Source organism: Erithacus rubecula, assembly GCF_903797595.1.
Source record: "Erithacus rubecula genome assembly, chromosome: 5".
In the NCBI taxonomy this organism is placed as follows: domain Eukaryota; kingdom Metazoa; phylum Chordata; class Aves; order Passeriformes; family Muscicapidae; genus Erithacus; species Erithacus rubecula.
The window spans coordinates 24,123,008-24,143,825 of record NC_136687.1 but is presented as its reverse complement, the minus strand read 5'-3'; the positions used below and the strand labels follow the sequence as shown (position 1 = coordinate 24,143,825).

Genomic DNA, 20,818 nt, shown 5'->3' with positions numbered 1-20,818 from the left:
CAATACATTATTCTGTAGCATTTTGAAACAATTGTAAAATAATAACCTCTTACATCAATTAAAAAAAAAAAAACAAACCAAAACCAACCTACTAGGTCTAATCTAAGGAAGAAGAAGTTTAAGTGGTTTTTTTGCCAAACTTGGTGCATTTTTTAATGCCATAGGTTTTTTAGTTCCCTCCTTCAATTAGAGGAATATGTACACACACTACTAATGTGATTTCTTCAACATACTGTTTGTTAGCAGTGTCTTCAGTTAGCTCTGATGAAGACTGTGGACTTTATCATTATGAAATGGCAATAGTCAGCTAAACCAAAAAATTATATCAATGTTACATTATATCAGTGTGGTGTGCTGGACTGGTGGTGGTTGTTATCACCAAGCCAGTTCTCATTATTGATTTGCAATTCATGTATGTACCTAATTTTTGAATGGCAGAAGTAAGTCAGAGAATCCAAACAGCTCACCCAGCTGGAAGACAGGTGATGCTGCATTATCTGCTGCCATGGATGAACAATATTGAGTTGGTAGACTTGAAACCTTTGCCAACCATTCGTCGGCAAGATGAGGATGAGGAAGATTCTTTGAAAGACAGGGAAATGATGGTGAACAGTAGGCGATGGCTACGAGGAGAAGGCTGGGGATCACCACAGGCTACAGCTATGGTTCTGAACAACCTGATGTACATGACTGCAAAGGTAAAATTAATTACTTGCTTCTCTTGTTTCAGTGGATTGTTCTGTTTAGGATGCAAGAAAATACTTTTCAGAGTTACTGTATCACCAAAGTGACAAAAACAAGAGTTACTGTTCATGTTCTGGAGGTGCTTTGTATACCCAAAGGATACCCTATAGTTTTGAGGTATTCCAAAAAATATGTAATATAAATGTTATAGGAATTGTTATGTACAGTAACAGTATATAACTAATGTTTTGTAATATGGATGTCTAGCTGAATAGAGAATACCAAACTGCCTGTTTACCTGTAATCTCAAAGTGGAGTTTTGGAACCTGTCTTGCTACAAGAGGCTGATTGACTCTCCTCCTTTATATAATAGCTACTTCCAACAGAGAATAAGTATTGCTCACATGCAGTGCTCCTGCCAGTTCTTATTATATGAGAATCCTACTGATGAGGGATCACGTTTTGAACTATTCAGTATCAAATGCTCTTACCAGTGTGTGGTCCATGGAATTTTATTCAGTATTGTCAGCAGCTGGGAGAATTGGTCTCTGTTAAGTTCCACAAAATTGTTAGAGTTGAAAGGGAGCTCTGGAGATCATCAGGACCACCCCCCTGCCAAGGCAGGGTCACCCTTAGCATGTTGCACAGGAACTTGTCTGGGTGGGTTTTTGTTCTCCAGAGAAGGAGGCTTCATGACCTCTCTTAGCAGCCTGTTCCAAGTGCTCTGCCACCCTCAATGGAAATAAATTCTTCTTTATGTTGAGGTGAAACTTGTGTTTTAGTGTATGCCTATTACTCCTCATTCTGTCACTAGGGACCACCAGAAAGAGTGTGGCACCATCCTTTTGGCCTTTGAGATATTAGTATGCATTAATGAGACCCCACTCCTCAGTCTTCTCTAGACTAAAAAGACCCATCTTTCTAAGTCTAATGTATTATGTATCAATGAAATATATAGTATGTGCACATATCCTTAGATGTATTTTTATACATTTATGTCTGTAATAGAAAATAGCTATTTCCAGAATATGTTTTTAAAAATTTATGTGAAAGCATCATTCCAGAACATTAAAAAGACAACAGTTTCCTGTAAGATTTATGTCTCTTTCTTCTAGAGACTGTTTCACTTGATCAGTACAGATCACTTAGGAGTGCAGTGTTTTCTGATGGAGTTTTCAGGACATACATTTATTTTGTTTTCTAGTATGGTGATGAAGTGGCTTGGTCAGAGATAGAAAATGTGTGGACTACTTTGGCAGACAGCTGGCCAAAGAATCTGAAAATAATTTTGCACTTCTTGATCAGTATTTGTGGAGTGAACAGTGAACCCAGCCTTTTGCCTTATGTGAGTATGTGACTGATCTCTCATTGGTACTTATTGATATTTTAAAAATTAGTAGTACGTCTAGTGGTGAAGATCACCAGACAAAAATGTGAGGTGGGATTTAATATAGAAATAATATAAAACAGAACTGTGAATTAAAAAAAGAAATTATATCAGAATACATTCATTTCAGTGTTGATCTCAGGTGCTGCTAAAACCTATGTAAGAAAATCTTTTGCCTAGATAATTTTCAGAAGACATACTTTCAAAATTTATTGTAAGAAGACTGGAGCTCAGAAGAATTTACTTTCTGACTGTTGTGATATTTTTCCCGTGCTTCCTGCTATTGACAGCTGGGAAAGCAACTTTAGTAGCTTTTAGAACTAGAGTAAGTTTCATGTATCCTCGCTTGCAGTGCAGGTATATACTGATTCTAACAAGTTGTGGTGTTCAAATCTCTTCATATAAATATATATATATATATTTTTATGGCAGGTAAAGAAAGTCATTGTTTATTTGGGTAGAGACAAAACAATGCAACTACTAGAAGAGCTGGTGAGTGAACTTCAGCTTACGGATCCTGTCAGTTCAGGAGTCACCCATATGGATAATCCACCATATTACCGCATTACATCCAGTTACAAAATCCCCTCTGTCACTTCAGGTAAGCATTTACTGACTGAACTTTAAATTGTTATTAATGTCAATTATAAACATGCTGCTATCAATCAGTTATGCTACTGAAGTGCATTTGTAAATATTCAATAGGAGTGCAAGGTTCTGTTTCTAAAAATAAGATTAGAAGTTTGTTTTACAAGATCTGCAGTTTTTGGTGTACCTAGAATTCTTACTGAAAAATCATCTGATATGTTCACAAGGGACAGATTTGTCCTAATATATGCATCAGAGTTCATTTATGTTCAGACCTTGCATTGTCTACCCTCACTATATGACTTTTATGTCTAGTCAGTGGAGAAAATGTATATAATTTTAAATACATCTAAGTTGTTATATTTTAAGTTCTGTTACAGACACAAACTGCATCCATAGGAACTGTTTTAAGAGGATTTAAGTTCACTCACTTAGGAAAATTTATCTAGAAATTATTAACAATAGATCAGTCATCAAAAAACCCCAAAGTGCTGAAAATACCAAAAGTGTCTACCTCGTACTTCAATCCAAGAACATGCTGAGAAATGTGGGGAAAAGCAGTCTTGTTTTGGTGGAATATCCATCTCTCAAATTGAGCTGCAAAAAACATGGATGTGGGAAGGGTATCTCAGCAAGGCCTTAACTTTTGGACTGCAAATTTGCCACTATTATGTAGCAGCCTGGACCTATCACATGGCATATCTGGATCACAGGTTGAATGCATTGGCACTTGTTCTTGAAAGTGTTTAAAAAATATGAAAAGAAATCTGGGGCTCTTGCACTTTAATTTAGAATAGCAAAGGTTGGAAGGGTGCAAAATTGCTTCCAGTTGTGGCTGTCAGTTCAGTGTGATGCTTGCAAATTTCTCCTAAAAGCAAATTGTTAAAAGCTTCACCACATGCTGTTAGGTCTTAATTCTTAATCTGTTAGTGGTTTGAATTAACTGGACAACAAAGTCCAGCTACATTTTACAGATTACTATGAGATATATAATACAGGAAAATAGGAAATTGATCTCTAGATAGTGCTTAAAAAACATTCTACTTAATTTACATTGAAGAGTTAGAGATTCCTGGAATAGATTGTTTTTATTTTTTTCAGTTAGTGAAATTATGGTAGCAGCTCACAATCCTTTATTACACTCGAAAGTAGAATGTATGGCTCAGTTTGTGTCAATTGCTGTAAAATAAACCTGGCTGGGGCTCTGGGCAAGGACCAGGTGATCATGCTTAAGATTACTTTTTATTGACCAACCTTTTCCTTGTCCATAATTCACAGGTACCACTTCTAGTAGCAATACAATGGTGGCTCCCACAGATGGCAACCCTGATAGTAAACACATGAAAGACAGTATTGAAGAGAAGTAAGTATCTCCTCAAAGAGCAGTTATTAGTTGAAATAGAGGAATTCCTGCTATAAATGCTCCTATCTCCACCTAAGAGCAATTGTACTGCAAGGTGGGGTTGGTGAGACACTGGAGCACATTGCCCAGAGAAGCACAAGCCCCATCTCTGGAAGTGTTCAAGGCCAGGCTGGATAGGGCTCTGAGCAACCTGGTCTAGTGGAAGGTGTTCCTTCAGGGGAGTTGGAACCAGATGATCTTTAAGATCCCTTCCAAGGTCCCAAGTCGTTCTGTGGTTTTATGGCTTGCAAATTGGTTTGTTACCTCACTGTAAATGAACACTGCCCATGTGTTGCAAGCTAGTTTATTTTTCATAACTGGGGTATTGTGGATACCTGGTATCTGTGTAAAGATACATTACAGCTAACTTTAAAACAGATTTCTTCCTCCCTAATTTTTGAGATATTTAAACATAATCTTTTGGAGAAATTTGGCAGACACTGTTCCTGAAGCTGGTAAAAAGCAAGTAGTTCATATAGACTTAGGCTGTGTGCTTGGAGCTCAACAGTAACAGACTGTGGGCATGCTGTCATTTTGTGTTAATATGGATAGCTAACCTTCAAGTGAAAAGAGAGTGGAGATTTTGTAATTAGCATGAGCAAAAGTGCACATATGCCATTACTGTAGAGTAGCAACTATAACATAAGCTCACAAATGAGTTTCTGATAACTTGTTTGAAAGTTTTAATAATTACAGTTCTGATATGATTTCCCAGTTGGACACTTCCTTCTCTAGGATAATTATGCCAATATATTTAGAATAGTAAATATACTGGTAGAGGCAACCCTAATACTTAAATTGGAGTGAGTTGTATGATAGTAAATTACAGAAATCTGGAATGCAAAATGTCATTCAGAATTCAGCCTAGCAAGGCACAGACAAGTACTTGGCATATTTGGCTGCTATGGGGGCTCAAGCTGAAGAAACTTGTAAAGTAATGAAGGCAGTTTTGAAAGTCTCTAAGAGCTTTGGCATATACTATAGGGCTGTCTTAAACCTCCCCTGGGTATATGCTTCTTGATAAGATGTACTCTGTACATCTTGGACTTGCCAGGAGGAGAGAATTTTAGAAACTTGCGTAGAAACAATTTGGGAATTATGCTTTTAGCACTCTCATTTCTCTGATTTTTTGATACTATATCAGATTAGCAAGGTAGTATCTTGGACACTGTGAGTGTATACATGCTTATGTCTCTGCCTGATCACATATGGATTTCCTTATTTTTTTCAAGAGTGAGAAGAACTTATGTAAAATGGTAACAAATATTTTAATGGGCTCAAATGTTAGTGAAAATGATGGAACAGCAACACTATTTATAGTGGATAATCTTTGAATATCCTGATCTGGTGTTGCTAGAGAAGGTATGTCTTACACTGCTGAGGTGCTGTGTCATCATGTTGATTATCCTTGTAAGATGAATTGGTTTTTGTGTAAGAGTTTTGCTGAAATACAGTTTTACTGAGAGACCCTGGTTAATGCTTGCCACAGAATGTCAGCTACTAATTGTGCTTTATTTGCCCCTACAGCTATGCACACCTAGACATCTACAGCGGGTTGAACAGCAACTTAAACCGCCAGCACCACAGACTGGAATCTCGCTACAGCAGCAGCTCTGGAGGATCATACGAAGAGGAAAAAAGTAAAAGTCTTTATTTTAGAATACTTCTATGAGTAGCACACAGAATTTTCACAAGCTAATACTTCTATTGAAGGTTGTGGAACATAAAGAAATGAGCATTATCAAGTCTTACTTGCATAAGCCTATTAAAAATTAAGGTCTTTTTAATCTTTCTCCATCTTATTACTGCTGTTGAAGTCTAGCATACATTTGACTGCAATAAAATATTCACGGAATATTCAAAGAAACAGAGATGATCAGGATGAAGATGAGATTTTAAACAAGGTGATGGAAAAGAATTTTTTTTAAACAGAAGAAAATTACAAGTAATTGTTCTTTTAAAGGATGGCATTCCTTGGGTTTTTTTTAAAAAGGTTACTAAACTTTTTTGAAGCCATAGCAAAGGAAAATATAGCAAGGAAAAAGGTTCTCTTTACGTACATCTAATTTCCAAGACTGTTTTGAAAACGTGCTTTGGGTTATTTTTTATGATCTGTGTTTTGTTTTTTCTGACATGCAGAGGTATGGAAAGAGGTAAAAATTTCTCTTGAAACTCCATTATGCCTTTGGAAAGGTTGCCTAAACAGAGCCTTATTAACTGTGGCTACTTTCGTACCAATGCCTAAGATACAAATCACCATGGCAATTCTAGGGAATGCCAAACAGATCATGTAATTGGGCAAAAATGAGGACAGTGGTCAGACAGTAAATTATGTGTTACATTAATGAGTTCTGTGTACTTGGTTAGAATAGTTGTTTGACTGAAACTCTTGTTTCTGGCAACAGGTTGTTAGTACTTTATATGGCTTTGTACTTCACCCTGCATGGAATAATCAGATATATTTCTGTCATGCTAGTGGTCCCATAGACTTAGGTTTCACTCAATTTTTTGTTGACTGCTGATTGTAATACGATTTAAGTTGTTTGGGTATATTACAGCACACAGTACAACTCTGCCTTTTCCTTAATTTTCTTGTATGACTGAGCAACAGAAGGTAAACTTCTGCATTTTGAGCTTTAGATGTCAGTATGGAGTCCATCCTGCCCATGCTGTATTGAAGCAACAGGAGTCCATTAGGATCTTTTGATTCATTCCTCAATGACTGATATTTTGCACACTGTGAAGATTAGAGTGAATATGTGGTTCTTACTGCCTCTGTCAAGAAGGTGAAACCTAATGCCCTCTACAGAGATTGTTGTAGGGGCTGGACATTCTAATGCAGAATCTGCTAAATTTTGGGTCAAAACCAGGTTAGTGTCTTCTGGTCTGCCAGAGTGTTTACTGCTGCATGGATAGGCATTATCCAGAATCATAGTTGCAGTCAGTTTAGGATTTGTTTGCTGTTTATTACAGCAACAAGATTATCTAAACTAGATGATATTTCACATCTTCCATCAATAAGAAGTTTGTGACTTCCTGTGGAGAAGGTGATAACAAGCTGATACATGTGTGAACATCTAAAACCTCTGCATCTGTACTTCCAAAAAGAACCGGTAGAATCACTGAAACATTTGCCTGTTGAGGCAGTTTCCTTGTTTCTAGTCTTGACTGATAGTTCTGAAGTCCAAAACAAACTTAAACCAGAAGAGTATTTTGGATGTGTTAACACACTATACTCTCATACCAAACAGCTGATGTTTTTCTTGCACTTTTGAAGCTTGCTTCATAAAAAATTAAATATCTTTCTGCACTTTCTTGACAAATTTACTGAGTTTCTGAGCAGTAACTTTTATTAACCAGTAGGATTGGGCTATGCTGTTGTAAAATTGGCAATTTCCAAGTTACCCATGGATCAGGCCAGCATTATCTGGCACATAGAACTGATGGGGTTTTGTGTGAGACCTATAAAGTTATGCCCTTGAGGAATACTTCCTTAGCCTATAATGAAATGCTTCTCAAGATGAGTTCAGTTAAATCTTAGGACCCGGCCTTAATTAACTCCCTATCTGGTGTGAGGTTTGAAATTCAAGGAAATTACATTAGATCATGTTGCCTTTTATTTAAGATGCTATTCAAAAGCATCTTACTGTGTTATGTGTGTAACTGCTGTAGAATCATCCTTATACTGAAAGAAATAAGCACTTTTTTTCTTTTAAAAAAACTGTGTCCAACTACTACAGTTTACAGCTGGCTCCCCTTCCCCTCTCCTAGATCTCAGCTTTTCAAGAACTTAAAAACGTTTCTTCAGAAGACTGCAACATACAGAAATATGCATTGTAAATATATTTCTGGTTTAATTTTCTGTTGTGTTAGGTGATTCAATGCCTCTGTATTCCAACTGGCGGTTGAAGGTGATGGAGCACAATCAAGGAGAGCCTCTCCCTTTTCCACCTTCTGGAGGTTGCTGGTCACCACTGGTGGATTACTTGCCTGAAACTTCTCCTCCGGGCATGTCACTTCACAGGTAGCTGTTTTGGCAATGCCAGTAGCAGTTCATTATGTTTTCATTTGTGTTGAACAAATACAGTAATTTGAAGATAGCAGATGAACAGGCAGTTAATAATACATTTGTTTTCTGTGTGTTTACTCACAGGTCTAGCAATTTAATACTACTCTATTTTGTAATCTAGAGGATTAAAGCATTTCTATTATTATTATTAGCGTTCATCTTTTTCCTTATTACATAGCTTTGTTTATAGACTGAAGAATACAAGTTAGAAGCATATGCAGCTCTTCATGAAGTTCTTGTTACATTCTTCTAACATACTATTTTTTTTTGTTTTAGATGCAATATAGCAGTGATTCTTTTGACTGATTTGATAGTTGACCACAGTGTAAAGGTGGAATGGGGAGGATACTTGCATCTTCTGCTTCATGCAATTTTTATAGGTAACTAACTTCTTACAGAAATAGTAATAACCTGGGGGATTCCCAGCTTTTCTTTTTGATAGTTAAATCTACTTTTGCTGTTGTATTGAAGTCCCATTAGTTTGATAATATTTACAGTATTTTTAAAAATTCAGTCAAATGTCTTTCAGCTTAATTAGTATAATTAAGAGGTTTTTGGAGTTGTCTTAAGGCACTTTCTTTTGGAGTCACTTTTACCTCTTGTAGAAGACACAGTTAAATTCAATTTCTTTTTTCTTCTGTTTCTAAGTGTAATAATTTTCATACAGAGCACAGATTAAGTTCTTACTTAAAATTCTTGTTGCTTAAAATTACTTCATACTTTAACCTTGGGATTATCAGATATGTTTTAGTCTGATTACCATACAGTTTGTTATTTCTCTATTGAAGCACTGAAAAAACACTGCTTAGAGAATTCTATATCTGTTATTTGGTAAAGTATAACAGACCAATTTGAATACACTATTTTTTAAATAATGTAATTCAGAATATCCTTTGAATATCATAAAGTCTTGCTGTTTTCCTTTTGTGTTAGGTTTTGACCACGGTCACCCTGAAGTCTATGAGCATTGTAAACGACTACTTTTGCATCTACTGATAGTGATGGGCTCTGGCAGCAATGTCCAGTCTGTTGCTTCTGTCCTACTCAGAAACAGAGAGTTCAATGAGTCCAGGGTGCTTACTGTCAAGCAAACTACCCATTTAGATTACACTTTCACAGGTATGCTTTTGATTTATTGCATATTGCTTTGTTAAAATGGCATGGGAAATTATCTCTTCTTACAAGCATTATTAAGATTTCTGTTGTTTCTGTATTTTCCTGAGGCCTTGGCATTAAAATGTATTTGGATTTTTATGAAGTCAAAATGAATAGAATTCTCGTTAGCACTTCATTCTCAGTCATCAAAGTAGGGAGCACAGCTGAATGATGGATAGTAGTGGAAATCAAAGAGGAATTTCTCTGTGCTTTAGAACTTTAATACAGCAGTTTTTATGATGTCTTTGAAAATAAAACCCAAGAAGATACATCTCTTACTTATTCATAGCAAGTTAAAATTTTCAGGTTTTGTGAGCTGTGGTCGCATTCTTTATTGGAAATCAGAAGATTTTTTTGAGATACTACTTTTCAATATTCACCTTAACTTTACAATATTGTAATTATACAGTACACTTCATATTTCTGTGTATCTCTTTATGAAGGGAATATTCCAGTGGTGAGACTGTATTGTAGTTTCTGTTGAAATAGTTGGGGTTTTTTATAATTCAGTATTTCATATTATTTCAGTAGGTGGCAGCATATTACCAGTTATTTGTTCTCTTTTGTTCACATTAGCCATGGTTTTATTACTTACCAAAAGTCGTGATCTGATTTGTGAATTTGTTTTTTTCTAGCAATGAGCAATTAGATTCCACTGTGTATAGTGGAAGGATTATTTTATATGAATCTGTTTGGCAGAACTTTAATGATGCATCTACACAGTGGCATATACAAACCATCCCCTTCGTAATCTCTAAGATCTTGGATAAAACTGTCTAAACATGACACAATAAAACAAAGATCTCTGATAGAAACTAGAATAAGGTCAGCATCAAACATTTCCAGCTGGGGATTAGGATAAGGTGTTTACAGGTGTGCACACCTAGCACAAGGATGGACAAGCTAATTTTAAATTTAATTTGAGCTGACAGATACCCTAGTCCAAAATCTGTGGTTCTATAGTGAAAATTTGTGGTGGGTCAGTGAGTCTTAAGCTTATTTAAGTACAAGTGTTACAGTCAAGGGCCGTGAGTTTTCCTTGGCAGTTTACTTCCTTTCAACCCTTCATAGATGGATAGAAGGGCAGTATGAGGAGTCACTGCAGTTTTATTTTATTGCCATGTGATTCTGTATATGGAAGAGAAAATGGCTGCAAGATTAACTAACTTCAGAGACCCTTTGTGCAGCCACAGGGACTCTGCTTAGAGTCCATTCACTAGATAATACTTAGTGTTCACTGATTTCAAGCACTCACTGGGACTGGGTTTTAACAAAAAAAAATCAGCTCATTAGTAAGAAATAGTCTGTGTCATTTTTAAAATTGAGATGCCTCAGAAGTTGATGAGCTCTCATACTATTAGTACAAAATCAAGGATAATATATATAGGAGTTTTAAAAAGGGATCTAGCAGTTCCCAATTAAAGTTCATGCAAGTAATGTGAAGAATTTGCATATGAGACTTGTTGATTTCACTGAAATTATTGCATTCATTAATTTATTCTAAATAATCTAAGTATTCTCATTACATTTCCTAAGTTATCAATCTTTTTAGAGGGCTATTTTTTCTTTTTATATATTTTATATTAACTGTCAGCTTAAAAGCGCATAATCATCTTGTTTCTTTTTCAGCAGGTGTTCATGATTTTATACCTGATTACCAGCCCTCCCCAATGACAGACTCAGGGCTTAGTTCAAGTTCTACCTCTTCTAGCATCAGTTTAGGAAATACAAGTGCTGCCATTTCTCAACTGCACACCACAATCCTCAATGAGGTTGACATTTCAGTAGAGCAGGATGAAAAAGTGAAAACTCTTATAGAATTTATTACCTCAAGGTAAGATTTCAGTTTTTATTTTTGTCAAGACATCTATTTTGTGGAAAAATGGCAAAACTCTTACTATTTAGCATTATGTTATCTGTTTTATCACCAAAGTTAGTGTTTCTACATGATACACATATGAAAAGCTCTAACTTTCCAACACTTTGGGAATTTTGACCACCTTTTCAAGTCCTGACTGTTTAAAAGCATTTTGCCATGATTTATTCTGAATTAGGGCAGGAATACATTGAGATGATTAGAGAGCTGCAAGATTTGTGTGCAGTTTAGGGGTTCCCTAGTAATAGAAAGCTGTGTGTTCAGAAATGAGGAATTCACTGCAAAGGACATCAGTAAAATTATCTAAATTTGTGCAGTTTGTATGATAGTTTGTATTAAGCCTTCAAGATGGTGTAAATCTGAAATCCTACCTGTTTCTCCATGCTTTTAATACTTTTGTTTTACCTCAGCCTAAATTTATAATAGTGTGGTGTATCAATGGAAAGGAATTGTGAAGAAAGGAAGTTAGGAAGTACATACTGGTGGCAGTTGTATTGGTGCTTTCTTAGAGAGCTAACTATTGCACTGTAACTATACCAGAGAACATCTCTTCCATCTTCTTTCCCAGTTATTTCAATTGGAACTGATACATTGCTTTTCACTTTGTCTTAACTTCTTGTATTGGTCAGTTGTCAAAATTCTTTCCAATTTGTGCCTGCACTACTAGATGGTTTCTTTTATGTGGTACATGGTAGATTCTTTTGCAATTAACCTTAAGGTTCAAATTTCATTTAAATAGTATGAAGGACAAAGGCTATATTTTATATTCTCTTTACTCTATTTTTGTATTTTTTTAGGAAAAGAGGCCCACTTTGGAATCATGAAGATGTTTCAGCCAAGAACCCCAATATAAAGAGTGCTGAACAGCTAACTGTGTTTTTAAAGCATGTGGTATCTATATTTAAACAGTCTAGCTCAGGTATGTTAGAAAACAGACAATACATGATCAAATGTTCAAGACTGCAAACTGAATGAATACTTTTTACGGCATGTAAACACATAAATTCTCTATAAAATCACTTTAGCTAATTATTGCTTCTAAATATATTACTGTTTTTCTTGTATATTGCTCACTTCAGTTTGTTTTTGTTATGACAGATTTAAATGTAATCTCCTAGGAATGAGATAAAACATCTTATTAATTTCTTGTGAATACTTAATATTCAAATCATAAATGGTTTATTGTTTGCAAGTCTCTCTTGCATTAAATATTTGGAATACATGTTTATATTCCTATAAAGATTTTTAAGACTAATGCTTCTTGAGAGAAATGTAGAGAATGTGAGAATATTTTAAATTTAGGAATGACTTTGGCAATTTGCTCTTCAGTAAATTCAATTGGAATTGTTTTTTTATAAAGCATTGTTATTGTTGCTTGTATATTTATTTGCCTTCGTAGGAGGATATCAATTGGAACATCGTCTCAGTGAAGTTGCTTTGCAAACTGCGCTTTCGTGCTCCTCTCGCCATTATGCTGGGAGGTCCTTTCAGATTTTCAGGGCTCTGAAGCAGCCTCTCACTCCATCTACACTTTCTGATGTTCTCTCCAGACTAGTAGAAACTGTTGGAGATGCAGGAGAAGAAGCTCAGGTATTTAAAATTTTGCCCCCACTTTATTAGCAAGCTAAGTCCACCTAAATTATGTACGTGCATTATTAGGTCAATGACAGCAGAATTTAAAAACACTGTTTTATTAAGTTGCTTTTTATTTTGAGTATTTTCTTTTGTTAAGAGCTTTTCCTGATAAAGTGTTAACAATTGTTCAGCTTACTCTTAAGACAGTATCTAATCTTTTAATACTGCAAAATGAGTCTGAATGGCTTCACTCTTCAATCCATCCTTAAAAACAATGCAAACCAGAATTAATTGTAAATGCTTATAATTAAATGGAAGTTTTTCCTTGTCTTGAGGCTATACTGCTAGCTTAAACTGTCTCATCAGGATTGTGTTCTAATTGAAACATGAAATAATTTAGTTACTGATACTAATTTTATATTTTTATATTACTACTCACTAGATTTTCTGTGATCTTCCTTGTGCATATTGCATAATTTATAATGGCCTGTGGCTTTCCCCAGGGTTTTGTCATAGAGCTGCTTTTGACTTTAGAATCAGCTATTGATACATTGGCTGAAACCATGAAGCATTATGATCTGCTTTCTGCCCTTTCTCAGTAAGTTCTTTTATAAGTCAATCTTCATTATGCATTTTTGTACATCTGAATTATTAAAAATCTGTATTATAAATGTAATGAAATGATTTATTGTAATCTTTGCAGAATATATATTTGTATCCATATAGCAAAATTGCTTGCTCTGATATGCTTTTATCATTCTGCCTCAAGCAAAACTTGTAAGAATCTCGATTTCCTGCAAAGGACATCTTTATTACCTTTCTGATTTACCTTCTTAGGTTCAATTTTATTTTGTAAAAAAGGTATTCTCAAAGTATTTCTTATGGCTCAGCTCTGAAATATTCTCAGTCCTTCTTAAACTTCTTGAATTTAAAGGCTCTGGAAGTGTTGTTCATTCTTAGCCTCAGGTTTGTTGTCCATATATAAGAAGTGCAACTGAACAGTCTTGTCTCATTTGTGTGTCTCATTACAGTTTGACTGGTTACCTTGATAAATTTTTTATCAAATTGAAAAAAAAAACCCTAAATGTACAGACAACTGTATTTGTTTTATTTTCTCACAAAGCTTTTGGAAACACTGAGATTTCTAGGAATACATTCAGATTCTCAGTATCAGAATAGAAAGATGGTGGGTTTTCTAGGTCAGATACCTCGGACAAAATACATGGTAATAATTGTATTCATTCATTAATTTCTCTACTTTTATTATATATTTAAGTAAGTTGGCATGCTAGATCATCACTTACACATGATCTTTTACATGCTATAGGTTAATTTTTCTGATTTTGCTGTTATTTTTAAGGTATTCTGGGATTGTAACAAATAGATTTGGTAGAAAAGATAACAGGATGCTGCAATATTGTCCTTATTCCATAAGGATATTTTAACAGTAGATAGAGAAATCCTGTATTTGCATGTATTATAGTACTTAGGGTGATGAAGCAGAATATTCACTGCATGTGTATGTGATTAGTGTAGCATCTTTTTTCTTTCTTCCCTTTTTCTAAACTCTATGTTACCAAAGCATTTTGCACGTAACATTGTATAATACTGATTTTTATTATAGAACCTCATACCATGATTCTGTAATGGGAAACAAGTACGCAGCTAACAGGAAAAGCACTGGACAGATAAATCTAAGCACAAGTCCCATTAATAGTGGCAGTTGTTTGGGATACTACAGCAATACAAGGAGTAATTCCTTGAGACTGAATTTAATCAGTGAGCGGAGAGGCGACCGGCGGCGGAGCAACACACTGGATATAATGGATGGAAGGACAAATCATGGTGGAAGTTTGGCAAGGACTAGAAGCCTTTCCTCCCTGAGGGAGGGAGGGATGTATGATGTGCAGCCCACTACTGACCCTGTCAACTTGATGGCCACCATATTTTGGATTGCAGCTTCGTTGCTGGAGTCAGATTATGAGTATGAATACCTTCTGGCTCTCAAGCTACTCAACAAGCTTCTTATTCACATGCCTCTGGATAAATTGGAGAGTCGGGAAAAGATAGAAGAGGTGCAGAGTAAACTGAAATGGAATAACTTTCCAGGCCTTCAGCAGCTTTTTCTGAAAGGCTTTACTTCAGCCTCTACACAAGAAATGACAGTTCATCTCCTCAGTAAACTCATCACAATTTCCCGGCATGCTTTGGTGGATCCTTCTCAGTTAGCAGGTACCTTTACTAAACATGTGATTAAAAATTATTTTTTCATCAGATTAAGTGGAGTCAAATTCAGTAGTACATTGTGCATTTGCCTTAGAGAAACACTTTTGTTAAATGCCTTCTGTAGTTGTCCATATTATACTGCTACACAGTGGGAATAAGTTACTGTGATTATCTCACAAGCAAGATTGCATGTAAACTTTATGCATTGACTATTGTTTGCAAGTGAGATTTAAGAGCTGTGTATATTTTTCCATGATCTTGTGCTAACTAGCTCAATTAGCACTATTAACACATTTTTAGAAACGAGATTACACAGTGCCTAAAACTATCCCATTTCAGGGTAGTTTTGCTTAATTGGTCTAGTGATGATTTTATTTTCATCATGCATTTTTATACCTACCACAGACATATTTATATGCATTCTTCATATATGCATACTTAGGTAAATGTATGTGTATATATAATTAATATATATGTGTGGAAGTATATGTCATACTGTAAGAGTTTTAAATTCTGGCTAACTCCACATTAAAATTAAGTCATATTGAAAACCTTAAGGGCTCATATAACTCTGTTTATTTATGTGTTTAGGATTTCCCCTAAACATCTTGTGCCTACTTCCTCATCTGATACAACATTTTGATAACCCGACTCAGTTTTGTAAAGAAACAGCTGACAGGATAGCAAAGGTATGTGACATGATGCTTGAAGAAGTATCCAGGAGGATATATATATACCAGTATTGTTTCTGTATTTTGGGGGGGGTCCCTTATGTAGTACTTTTATGTGATTCTAATAGTAATACACATGTAACTGTAAGAGGTCATATTTTAAAGATGTGATCCAGTCTCATTTCTGTAGCTGGACCTTGTATCAACTTCTGAGTTCTTCTGTCAATGAAAAAAATCATTTAGCTCATTCTGTAAAATGTAGATTTTTGAGAACAAATTTTCTTACTATTGATATAAATTACTTTTTCTTACTTGTCTGATTTTTCCATTTGAAATTTTGAATGTCAACCTAATCCCATTTTAAGCATGTTACCTAATTTTCTTATGAGAAGAAAGTGGTTCTTGCTGGTAGACAGAGAAGAAAAGGTTTTATGTTCTTTCTATTACTTATACGCAGTGAAATACACCTTGAAATGTTTCTGATCTGTAGTGGCTGTTAAAGCAGTACATGGTGCACACGAGTTGTTGTGAGCCAGGATGGTGTTGCACTGGCCTGACAGAGTCTTTGTTTTAAGGAAGAATGTGAAAAGGGGAATAGGAAAGAGTTGTCTGGCACAGGAGATGCAGTCACACCTCTGGCTGCCCAGGCTGTGACACGTGAACCACTAAGCTCTGCAGAGGCTGACTCAGAGTGTTTGCATGATGCAAGTGCAGAAGTTACTGCTGCCCTTAAATACTTGGGTATTGGTTGATCATACCAAATGCATGATGAGTAGATAAACTTGGAACATGGATGCCACAGTACCAAAATTCAACAGAAACTGTAATTCATGCTAGTGTGATTGGTTTGATTTCACTTAATAGAAAATCACTGAAGTGAAATCTTGGAGTGAAATCTGGCAGAAGTGCATAATGGCTCATGAATGCTTGGATTTTTAAAAAAATATTTCTGATATAATTAAATATGGTTTTGCTTTTCAGGTTTGTGCAGAGGAGAAGTCACCAACTCTTGCCAATCTGGCTCATATGATGAGTTTATACAGTACACACAGTTATTCCAGAGACTGTTCTAACTGGATTAATGTAGTGTGTAGATACTTGCATGACTCTTTCTCAGATGCCACATTTAACCTCATAACTTATCTTGCAGAGGTAAATTTTTACTAGAAGTATCTCATGTTGATAATTCATTGCCAATTCCTAATTTTTCATGATTCTAAATATTGAGGGGAATAGAGCATGTATTTTCTAGCAGGAAAATATTACTAAAATGTTCTAGGATGTAGAAAAGGGATGACTGCTGCCATTTTGGAGTGCAGTAATTTATATATATCTTGAAATGTTAACCACTCTAATGAAAGATCTCCTTTTGTGAGAGTGATGTTTGGGAGTAGATGTTTATGTTCTGTACTACATGAATATACACTGCCTTGGCTTTAGCAAAATAAGCTTAATGCAAATTTGAAGAGACTGCCTTTAGTCAAGTGCACGTCTTTATCACAACTTTAAAAATAAATTGCAAAGTTCAGTTGTAAGTAGTGCATAATGTAGAAAATTAAAATTTAAATTATAGAAATCAGTGTATTATTCTGTCAGCCATTCATACAGGAAAGCTGTTAATTACTTTGCATGAAAAGCTTACAGAGCTTGAAGTGTATCCCTTCAAACCGATGGAGACATTTTTAAAAATTTGTTCATTCTTACAAATTATATGTACCTATTTTGTTTGTAAAGCTGCATTTACCAACCTTCTTTAAGGTGTTGCTGTAATTGTTTTTCATTTAGTTTCAAGATTTTGTATTAGTATGAACACTTTTATTTAGTGAAAAGTGTTTTACTATTAGATGCTTTTTATCTGTGCTAAATTATACCCAAATTCAGGGGAAAAAATGAATTAAGACAAAAATCACTGTGCTGTTGCATTATTGTTTTTTAGTGCTAAAGCAAAAGTTTGAAAACAGGTACATTTAAGTTTCTTGAAATGAAAAATAAATGTGTGTAGAAATTAGCTATATTTTAATGTTTGCTTTCACTTTTTGCTACCATTAAAGACCCTAAATAAATTTTGTATTTTAAAAAACTTTTTTTAGCTGTTAGAGAAAGGCTTGTCCAGTATGCAACAGTCCTTGCTGCAGATCATATACAGTCTTCTGAGTCATATTGACCTATCCACAGCTCCAGTGAAGCAATTTAATTTGGAAATCATAAAAGTTATTGGTAAATATGTTCAGGTAGGTACTCAGAAGAGCTGTAAAAGCCTGTCTGCTCATTATCAAAATTACACTTACATTTTGGGGGTATTTATTTCAGACATATAAATACTTGCTTGTAGTCAGGTTCCATAGGTTTGTTTTTTTCCTATGTACTTAATTCACTAGATGCTTTTGTATTTTTTTAAAGTGATTTGCATCTGGTGGAACAAGTTGTCTGGGTGAATGTGTATCTATTTACAGATGTATGCACCTCATCATATGTAGTTAGAGAAGATGATCCTTCAACTATTAAAATACAAGGAAATGTTTACTGCTAAGCTGCATAAATGTTTTATTTATGTGTATATGTTTTATAAAGAAAATTTTATGGTTAAATGGATATTTGAATCACTCTCAGTAATATATCCATGAGGATCTTAAAGGTTCACCATAACAAAATTGAGTGCATTTATTTTTAAAGAAAAGTCCCCAAAAGATGAACCACAGTGTTTTGCCCAAGGTAATTTAAGCCTTTGTACTCAAACCACAAATTTACTGAAAATCTATTTCACAGAAGAAAGTCTAGCATCATACTGAAAGATTTTATAAAAATGCCTAGAGCATAAAACCATTCCAGTGCACAACATTCTCTTCCTTTTTCTCTGAATTCCATTATTGCCAAATGTATTTCAGTCAAATGGTTTAATCATAATTAACCAGGAAAAGTCATGTTCCCTGGATGTTTTGTTATTGATGGATATGTACTTTAGATATTGTGCTCCTGTCAGAGTGCATTAGGCAAAATGGAATGATTAGCATTACTTATAGTTTTTGTGGCCTGGCAGCTTCTTGCTTCACCTCTAACCTCTCTCTGAGCTTTCTATGCAAGTCCACACTACCATGGAATGTAATCTTAATTAGATGTAAGCTATCAAAAGATGGTACTAGCAAAAAAATATTCCAGAGAAATCTTAACATATTTTTGAAGGAATATGTTATTATAAATAGCAAAAGAAAATATTATAAATTATTGTGACTTGTTTAAATGTGCTTCTACTAAGCTTTGGGTTTCTTCAGTCCTCTGCATTGACAATGGCTGTAAATAAATATAAGTTGCTACAGAATAGTTCCAGTTTGGGACTCCTGTTTTTATGCTTATGATGCACAGAAATTGAGATTATTGAAGAATTGTTATCTGCAAAGAAGCATAAAACATATACTTCTTAAAAAATTGAAAGGAGTGTTTACTTTTTTTTAATGCAATAAAAAATATTTTGACCAACATGCTCTCCTAATTAAAAAAAATAAAAAAGCAGACGTCATGCTGATTTCAAAAATTGGAAGATTTAAGTTTAGGCAGAATCCTTGGATTTCCAGAAGTGTAAATCTTAATCTTTGCACAAAGCTGCTTTTATTTTATGTCTTTCTTCTAATTCTTTCCACAGTGTGTGTAATTGAAACCACTGAATTATTTACATTGCCTTAATCATCTTTTTAAGGAAAGTCCACTCGACTCAGGCTCTGCCTGTTATATTCTCACACTTTTTTTCGTAGCTTTTTTTAAGCACTCCATTGGTTTGATACTAAAACCTTTTTAAATGCTTTCACTTCTTTGTTAAAATCTTTTGTATTTCCTCATGTATTTCAAGCAAGGTATAGTTTGGCTTGTTTTAAATTCCATTTACTCTCCCCATAACTGTAAAATAAACATGGCAAGAGGCGGAATAGTTAATTTGAATACTATCAATTATTGTAGTTAAGTGATAGTTAAATGCTCTCAGTTTCTGTCTCCTGGGTCACAAAGGGCACACACTTCAGACAGTGGTAAAAAACATAACATGATGTAACTGCAGGGGTGGAGGGACATGGACTATAGTCTGATTGTGGCTGGCCCACTGACTGGAGCTACTGAGCCTGCTTGGCTGGACCTGACCACACCATGGCATGACCTGTTACCTTGCCACTGCTTTCCTGGCACTTTGGGGTCTGAAGTTTCCCACCTGTGCTAGCCCATTTAGCCATGTATAATAGATCAGAAGTTTTGGGTTGGGGATACTTAGAAAATGCTACTATACATAAAAATTGCTGTCTTGGTTGGAGAGATTGTTGTGTGATTTGTGTATGTTCTCTTCAGAGTCCATATTGGAAGGAAGCCCTTAATATTTTGAAGCTGGTGGTGTCTCGGTCAGCAAGCCTTGTTGTGCCTAATGATATTCCAAAGTCTTATGGAGGTGATGTAGGTTCTCCTGAAATCTCTTTCACGAAAATTTTTAATAATGTCTCCAAGGAGCTACCTGGGAAGACCTTAGATTTTCATTTTGATATATCAGAGGTAATTATTACATTTAGATGCCAATGCACTTATGACTTGCTGTTACAAACTCAGGTGTTATTTTCTGTTAGCCTTCTGCATTAATATTTTTAAAATAAGTATGGGTTTTAAGAATGGCAGAGATTGAAGTTTTATGTACTTGTAAATGTGAATCATACTGGAAGATAAATTTCAGATTGTTTTATGATATTTGTGTACCTTTTCCCTCTTTTGAGTATCTGGGGAGTTAATTACTAGAAGTCAGTAAGATTATACTCAAGGGTATCTCAGCTGTGTCAGAGAGCAGACAATGCAGCTGGCTGCTGCTTGCAGCTGAACATACCAGCCTTTCAACAAATGAAGGGCTGTGCATTCAAGGGCTGAGAGGATTAAAACCCTCTACTGCAGAGTTTGGCATAACTTTGGAAGGGGGAGGAAATTTGGAGGAGGGATAGGATACAAAATGTAAGAAATTCATTGTGAGAGGGATACATTTGGAGAAAAACCTCCTGTGGTTTAAAATATCAGCCTTACCATCAACGATACTCATTCTTCACCTGAAAAGGGGAGCATGGCCAAGTGACTTCAGTGTAATGTCGCAACATGAAAATTGTAGAAACTTTAGGAGTGGCCAGACGTAAGAGCTGGTTGAAGCTAACCCTAGATAATGATTGGAGATAGA

The 20,818-nt window shown here is 35.2% G+C and overlaps 1 protein-coding gene across 10 annotated transcripts in view; it reads left to right on the top strand.

Annotated features, from left to right (window-relative positions):
* The window catches only part of FRYL (FRY like transcription coactivator), a 158,657-nt gene that overhangs the window by 108,870 nt on the left and 28,969 nt on the right, over positions 1-20,818 (top strand). For 8 of the 10 annotated variants that reach the window (XM_079305556.1, XM_079305555.1, XM_079305557.1 and 5 more), the window contains 17 exons: positions 439-698; positions 1,889-2,029; positions 2,504-2,672; positions 3,938-4,022; positions 5,589-5,701; positions 7,935-8,085; positions 8,407-8,510; positions 9,064-9,249; positions 10,915-11,119; positions 11,959-12,080; positions 12,561-12,751; positions 13,240-13,334; positions 14,361-14,968; positions 15,554-15,651; positions 16,615-16,785; positions 17,724-17,864; positions 19,960-20,157. In XM_079305556.1, coding sequence (XP_079161682.1) covers positions 439-698; positions 1,889-2,029; positions 2,504-2,672; positions 3,938-4,022; positions 5,589-5,701; positions 7,935-8,085; positions 8,407-8,510; positions 9,064-9,249; positions 10,915-11,119; positions 11,959-12,080; positions 12,561-12,751; positions 13,240-13,334; positions 14,361-14,968; positions 15,554-15,651; positions 16,615-16,785; positions 17,724-17,864; positions 19,960-20,157 — 3,038 coding nt within the window. The remainder of the gene's footprint in view (positions 1-438; positions 699-1,888; positions 2,030-2,503; positions 2,673-3,937; positions 4,023-5,588; positions 5,702-7,934; positions 8,086-8,406; positions 8,511-9,063; positions 9,250-10,914; positions 11,120-11,958; positions 12,081-12,560; positions 12,752-13,239; positions 13,335-14,360; positions 14,969-15,553; positions 15,652-16,614; positions 16,786-17,723; positions 17,865-19,959; positions 20,158-20,818) is intronic. The other 2 variants (XM_079305550.1, XM_079305554.1) reach the window with 1 other exon arrangement.